Genomic DNA, 7,515 nt, shown 5'->3' with positions numbered 1-7,515 from the left:
GCGCCGGCCCCGCGCCCCTCCCGCCGCAGCCGCCGGTGAGTGCAGGCAGCCCTAAGAGCGCAGGGCGGATGCGCGGCGGTTCCCACTCTTGCGGGCTTCCCTTCCCCCGACTCTGGTGCTCCGACTGTACAGCCGCTGCGCCCCGAGTCGCGGCTCTGCGTACCCATGCGTCCCGCTGCGGGTGCGGGTCCAAGCTGTGCCACGACCCCTAAGCCCCAGAGAGGAGAGACGACGGCGGGCTCGACTCGCAGGTGACCTGGGGGCTGCTGCCCTGAACTGCAGTAACCCACTCGGCCCGCCCTCTTGCTCCGCCGCTTCTTCCCCTTTTTTTTGTCTAGAGCTCCAGCCTCGCCACCATGAGAGTCCTGCTGGTGTGCCTGCTCCTTTGTGCCCTGGTCGTGAGCAATTCCAAAGTGAGTGTCTTCTCCGTTTTGATTTATGGTGGCGGGAAGGGGCTTGCAAGACCCCTGAACAGCGCCAGGGGAAGAAAGGGACTGCATAGAGAGCTGGAGTCTTGGATTCCATCAATAGCAGGGCTAGACTCTCCAGGGAAATAGGGCAGGTGTGGCAGTGGGGCATTGAGAACCAAGGGAGTTCACACTTGCGGCAGGGGAGGAAGAAGCCCCTGGGACTGGCCCAGCCTGCTGGCACCTGGTATGGAAAGCTTGCTTGAGTCAAGCTATTTCTCCTTGCTGGAAACCTATGATCTTCCGTTTGCGGGCTAGTTAGATATGAACATGATGAAGAGAAAGGGAGCTGGAGTAAAGGATGAGTTTTGGGATTGGGGCCAGTTTATCCTCACCCTGGAGTCCCAGGAGCATGGGACCTTTGATGAATTTTCCCTCTCCTCTTGTCTTTTCCAGGGAAGCCATGACTTTCATCGAGTGTCTGGTGCAAGTGAGTATTCACCCCTTGCACAATATCTGGCTGCACAGACATCTTGTAAAAGCCTCAGGAGGCAGCCCTTCCCTGTGCCTGCTCCCCCCTTGCCTCCTCCCATGGCCCTTGCTTACCCCTCCCCCACCTTTGTGCTTTTCAGAGAACTGTGGCTGTCTGAATGGAGGAACATGTGTGTCCTACAAGTACTTCTCCAACATTCAGCGATGCAATTGCCCAAAGAAATTCCAAGGGGAGCACTGTGAAATAGGTACGGGGATCCTACTCTAACCAGGAGGAGGGCACACCAGAAATTTGGGGGCAGGGAGAGAAAAGTGGGATGCAAGGGCATGTAGGAATGAAGAATTAAAAGTAGAGTGAGAAACATCTTCATCCCCATGTGATGCACACAGTCAAACATAAACACACACATTGTCTCGTGAAGCTGTGGCTGCACAAATGTGTGGTGGGATGGAAGGAGACCCTTTCTAGTGTCTTCTGCCAGGCCTGAAGTCATATGAGGTCTGGCAAGATCTCTAAAATGCTTGTCTGAACTTTCTTCTCTTTCTAATATTCTCTCATCTTCACAATCTTCCACAGATACATCGAAAACCTGCTATCAGGGGAATGGTCACTCTTACCGAGGGAAGGCCAACACCGACTTCATGGGCCGGCCCTGCCTGGCCTGGAACTCTGCCAACGTCCTTCTGAAAACGTACCACGCCCAAAGACCTGATGCTCTTCAGCTGGGCCTGGGGAAACACAATTACTGCAGGTGAGGTGGGGGCAGCAAGGACCTTCCCATGGCCTCATAGAAGCCCTTATTGCCATTCTCTTCTACTTCCAGAGTGCTGACCATAGCACAAGAAAAGCAAGGCCTCTGGTTGAGTCTGCCTTGGTGGGAGAGGATGCAAGAAATGCATTTAGTGTTGAAATAACAACCCCTCCCCTCTATGTTGCCAGGAACCCAGACAACCAGAGAAGGCCCTGGTGCTACGTGCAGGTTGGCTTTAAACAGCTTGTCCAAGAGTGCATGGTGAACGACTGCTCTTTTGGTGAGTGTCACTGACCTGTGTATGATGGTGGGTAGAAGGGGACAAACTCATATGTCCTTTTATTCCATCACAGAAAGGATGAGAAAGGAGGCCTGTCTGGTCCCCCAAAACTGGGAGGTCAGAGAAAAAGAGAAGGGATACTTTATCCTACCTGCCACCCTACAACATCCCTCTCTTTCTCCTCCAGGAAAAAAACTCTTTCCTCCTCCTGGAAAAGCAGAGTTTCAGTGTGGCCAGAAGGCTCTGAGGCCCCGCTTTAAGATTATTGGAGGAGAATTTACCACCATTGAGGAACAGCCTTGGTTTGCAGCCATCTATAGGAAGCACCGCGGAGGATCTGTCACCTATGTGTGCGGTGGCAGCCTCATCAGTCCTTGCTGGGTGGTCAGTGCCACGCATTGCTTCATGTACGTTCCTCTGTCTCTTCTCCCTGACCCTCCTGCCCTACCCCAAACACATCCCTTTCTCCTACCTAGCAAAGGATTCCACTTTAATTCCACCCCCTCAGCCCCTCTCCATGTGGTCCATGGCCTTGGGGACAAGTCATGCTCAGAGGTCACTGTGGTGGAGAAGGGGAAGTGACAGGATCTCATGAGATAAGACTGTCTGACAGTAATTACCTTCCCACAGTAATTACCAAAAGAAAGAGGACTACATTGTCTACCTGGGTCGGTCAAGGCTTAACTCCAATACACCTGGAGAGATGAAGTTTGAGGTGGAAAAGCTCATCTTGCATGAGGACTATAGCGCTGACACACTTGCTCACCACAATGATATTGGTGAGTGGGAAACTCTCATCTGCCATCATGATGCTGGCTGGAGGAAGAAGGGTTCAAGAAGAAACTCAAGTGGGAGGTTGAGATTGTAGGGGAACTTGATGACACTACACAACAAAAGGAGAGGTGGGGAAGGGTTTGGAGTGACATACATGAGGAGTCTGGTGCTCCTCTGTAGAGTCCCTGAATTTTCAAACCGGTAGCCTCCTCAGGGTGGCATTGGCCCTATGGGGCAGATGGCTTGGGTTGAAATGCTCCTTCCTTTGTTCGATGTAGACTCTGTCCCAGGATGTAGAACTTAGAGAGCGCATTGGACTAGATTTTAGCCTAGCTACCTCAGCCAGGGCTTCTTGCAGAAAAAAAAAAAAAAAAGTACAGCTGTATGCAGTAGCCCTGGCTGTCCAAGCCTTTGTCAGCAACTGGAACAAAATCCTTGAGGCATAGGACAGGGGAGGCTTGTTTCAGATGACATCCTACCAGAAGACCTCCCAGGATGACTACTGACCCTAACTGACCTAGGGATAGACAGCTGTCTCTCAGCATTTGGAGGGGGAGAGATGGTGACCACCTGACCAGGTGATGATCTTTATCCCCTGACCCCTTCCCCCTCCCCCAGCCTTGCTGAAGATCAGTTCCAACTCAGGCCAGTGTGCACAGCCATCCCGGTCCATACAGACGATCTGCCTCCCCCCAAAGAATGACAATGCTCGTCCTGGCGCAAGCTGTGAGATCACTGGTTTTGGAAAAGAGAATTCCAGTAAGTGGCCTTCGGGGATGGCTGAGAGTGTCCTGGGGGAGGAATGTAACCTGGAAGTGAGCTCAGCTTGATCAAGGGAGCACTGTGGAGGCAGCAGATGGGTCCAGGGATGGAGTGGGGAGCATTGTTTAGGGAATGATGGGCCATAAAGGTAAACAGATGGAGAGTGAGGGACTATAGGTGGGGTAAAAACTCAGATTTAGGTGGAAAAGGAATATGGGCTTTCCCCAGTAGGAATACTTTTTGGTTCTCTTCCTGGTAGTCCCATTGGAAAAGCTGGACAGACATATCTTAATGTAAATTCCTCCACGTTTCTTCCATCTAGCTGACTATCTCTATCCAGAGCAACTGAAAATGACTGTCGTGAAGCTGGTTTCTCACCAGGATTGTCAGCAGCCCCACTACTATGGCTCTGAAGTCACCACCCAAATGCTGTGTGCTGCTGACCCACAGTGGAAAACAGATTCCTGCCAGGTAAGAGTTCTAAGCATCTCTTTCCATTAATCTCAAATCTCCTTAGGGCTCTTGAGCATGTTTCTGCCACTTTGGGGAGTCTCTCTCCAGCCAAAGCCCCAAGAAGCCAGAATCAGAAGCTCAAGTTTTAGAAAGTTTAAACCAATCATTAAGTCTTTGCCAAACATTAGACATGAGCCTATGTCTGTGTTAGGCACTCCAGACTGGGGGAGAGAGGGGGACTAAGAAGAAACAATAGAAAATAATACAACTCAGTGCTCAGGGTGTGGTGCGAATTATGAATGATCAGCTGTATAGGAGAGGGAGGTGAGTGACAACTAGATGATCATGGAGGGGAGGCTTTGAAGAGAATGTGACTCAGTAGGGATTTGAGGAGGCAGAGGGAAGAAAGGAAAGCATTTCAGTTGAAAGATACAAAAATGAGAAAGAGCACGGCATATTCCAGGATGGGAGGAGAAGTAGGGTCTGAAAATGTAAATGGAATAGTTAGTGGCAGATAACAGGGCTTTGAAAGCCAAGCAGAGGATTTTAAACTCGATTGGGTGGTAGGATCAGATAGCCCCCTCCTCACTTCTTGTAGGGCTCACCTTTTGTGTCTTTGGCTTAACAGGGAGACTCGGGGGGACCCCTGGTCTGCTCCATCCATGGCCGCCTGACTTTGACTGGGATTGTGAGCTGGGGCCGTGGATGTGCCATGAAGGACAAGCCAGGTGTCTACACGAGGGTCTCACACTTCCTGACCTGGATCCACACCCACGTTGGGGAAGAGAATGGCCTAACTCTCTGAGGGTTCCTGGGGGCCAGGGGAGGAGAGGGCACCTCCCACGCTGACCAGTCATTTTCACAGTAGGGCCATTAGCACCACCTATGTATATGAAAGAGACTGAGGAAGATAGGCTCTGCAGAGACGGTTTTGCTTGTGCTGCCCGCCAGGGTGAGCGACAATAGCTTTACCCTCAGATACAGGCCTGGGTGCTGGGCGCCCAGATCCCCTCTGGCCAGGATGGAGAGATGGTCCTGACTCAGGATGGTATGGACCAATAGTTTGTCTTATTCTGGACTAAAGCCTCCTGGAGATAAAAATGGCATCTCCTGTACATGGGTGGAAGGAGAGCCAGCTCCCCCAACAGTGGGCATTCATGAGGCCTATTGTTGGGAAATGATTCATTTCCCAATTAGGAAGTGTAACAGAACTGAGGTCTCTTGTGGGAGCTTGGCCAATGTGGGAACAGTGGTTTGGGGAGTAGGGACACTAATAACTCGAGGGAAGAGCTCTGACATTCCATGAATGTATTAAGAGCTATTATATATACATGTATATGTTTGCACATTTGTGCACAGGCTGTGAGTAGTCACTGTGAGTAAGTAAGAACTTGTGTTCCTGTGTCTGACTGTAAGTCTAGATATTTCCCTAAACTGTATGAACTGTGGTGCCACATAGAATGGTCTGTCAGGAGAGGTCATATGTGGGCCTCTTGGGTCTCCCATGTGATGATGCCTGTGAATGTGTCATTCCGGGGCATGGCCCATGACCAGCATTAAAATTTGTTTCACTTTCACTTAGATGTCCCTTTCTTGGCCAGTTATCCCTTCTAATGTTCCAGCCAAGTTCCTCCAATCCTCACTGAGTGGGGTGAGGACCCCTCCTGTACACTGAATATTTAATAAGTCTGCTATTTTTATTTATATCTATTTTTGTAATTTTGAATAAAGATGATTAATAAAATGTGATTTTTCTGAAGACTTTGTTCCTTCTTTACTTGTATGAGTTAGGAAGCATAAAAAGTAGAAAATAAACATGGTGGCACACACCATGTTTGTTTCTTGTGGGGCTGCATCTCTGGACTTCATGGGGCTTTGGGAAGTAGAAGCTAGGAGAGTTCTAGGTCAGGCCCTTCGTACCACATAAGGTGCAAAAAGGTGCCGCAAGCCAGGGGCTCATGGCTTGGTAAGTGGTATGCGGGCTGGATGTCGACTCCCAATTCCCTCCTTAGCCTCATGCTTTGGTGCAGTGCACATCTTATACCACTGTACATGGTGACCCTCTTTAGAATTAGTTTTCACTCTGCCCCCAACAATCCTTGGGCTGACCTCAATCAAGAAGAACACCTGCGTGAGTGGTAATTTCTGATCCAAAACCCAGCTCATCTTTGAATCTGTGGTATTCAGAGAGAGGAAAACATAATTTGCCATTATCTGTGTGTGATGTTGGTGCTGAGTTTGCTCGATTCGTTAATGGAGCTCACGACCAGCCATTGCTATCCCTAATGTCAGGCAACTCAGAATCTGCAGTTGGGTGATATCCTAGTGGAGGTGACCATGTAGTTTGAACCAAACATCAGCTTCTGAAGAAGGGTGTAGAAGGCAGGCCGGGAGATATAGTTAAATGCCAAAATATTGGAGTTTCCAAGCTAAGTTAATGGGTTTTGGCAGTGTTTCTTAACCAAGTCACCTGAGAACCTTTCAAAAATATCTAAATGCCTATGCTCCACCCATAGAAATTGTGATTCAGGTTTGGGCTGGTACCAGGGCTCATGGTTTTAGAAAAGCTCCTCAGGTGTTTCTGATAAGCACCCCTGAGTAAATATCTTTTGGGGACAATTGGCCCGATTATGTGAAGGGCCCAGTAAATTCAAGATATGGTCAGCATGTATTCTCTGCATGAACAATTTTCTGAGTGGCAGTTGGTGGTGCAAAGTCTCCTGAGCTTTCTGTTCAGAGGCTCCCTAGATCATGGGCCCCTGGAGAGCAAGGACCCAGAGTATTCAGCTTTCAATCCCATATTCTAGCATATTGTCTTATTCAGTATGATGCAGTGGTTTCAGAGCATGGATTTTCTTGTCAGGTATCCTGGGCTAGAATTCTGGCTCTAACACTAGCTGTGTGACTTGGGAAAGACTCTTTACCTCTCTGTGCCTCAGTTTCCTCAGCTGTAAAAAGAAATAATATCTACTTCCCACGATTGTTATAAAGATTCATGAGTTCATAAGTCTCTTAGCATAATCCTGACACCTAATAAAGGCACAAAAACAGAAGTTATTATTACAAAACCATGTAAATTCTTGTAGAATTGAATGGGAACCCCCTCTCAACTTCTACCCCAGGACTACTCTGGTGTGTTTTGTGGAATCTGAAACTTGCTACGAAAGAAAAGGCATAATGTGAAGTTAAGGGACCTAGCCCAGACTGAGTTGCTGCTCAGCCTCTGCATTCCCTCCCAAGGGCCAAGAAAGATCTGTTCCAACATGAGCAGCTCCAGCATCAGGGCTCGCAGACACTGAAAACAGGAAATGTGAGCTCCACAGTCAGGGTTGAGCAATGACACTACTAACTCTCATCAGACCATTTCCCAGCCACCACCCTCGACCCCCAGCCAGCTGTTGTCTCTTCTCTGAATTGTAGACCTTACAGAGGGAGATCAGCCACTTCTCCAGAAACCAGTTTCATGGCTCCAGATCTATCTTGTCACTCACTTTAGGGATTGTCCTCTTCTGGTGCTCACCACATACCGGACACTGTGCTAAGTTCTTCACATATCATCTGGTGTAATCCTCATAACAATCTATGAGAAAGGTGC

General features: G+C 49.1%; 2 protein-coding genes across 2 annotated transcripts; one reads left to right on the top strand and one right to left on the bottom strand.

Moving 5' to 3' along the window:
- The first annotated feature begins 330 nt into the window (after window positions 1-330).
- PLAU (plasminogen activator, urokinase) lies at window positions 331-5,679 on the top strand. The gene is made up of 10 exons (XM_006915503.3): window positions 331-413; window positions 864-897; window positions 1,040-1,147; window positions 1,477-1,651; window positions 1,840-1,931; window positions 2,119-2,338; window positions 2,562-2,710; window positions 3,324-3,464; window positions 3,790-3,938; window positions 4,549-5,679. Exons 1-10 carry the CDS (start codon window positions 357-359, stop codon window positions 4,723-4,725), a joined length of 1,302 nt encoding a protein of 433 aa, XP_006915565.1. The 5' UTR covers window positions 331-356; the 3' UTR covers window positions 4,726-5,679.
- On the bottom strand, window positions 426-1,033 carry CUNH10orf55 (chromosome unknown C10orf55 homolog). The gene is given in 4 exon segments (XM_025049422.1): window positions 426-603; window positions 606-771; window positions 774-851; window positions 853-1,033. Coding segments are annotated over 4 exon segments (498 nt in total). The 5' UTR covers window positions 940-1,033; the 3' UTR covers window positions 426-436.
- Window positions 5,680-7,515: the final 1,836 nt, after the last annotated feature.

Source organism: Pteropus alecto, unplaced genomic scaffold (assembly GCF_000325575.1).
Source record: "Pteropus alecto unplaced genomic scaffold, ASM32557v1 scaffold155, whole genome shotgun sequence".
Taxonomy (NCBI): Eukaryota; Metazoa; Chordata; class Mammalia; order Chiroptera; family Pteropodidae; genus Pteropus; species Pteropus alecto.
This window is presented reverse-complemented; position numbering and strand designations above follow the sequence as displayed.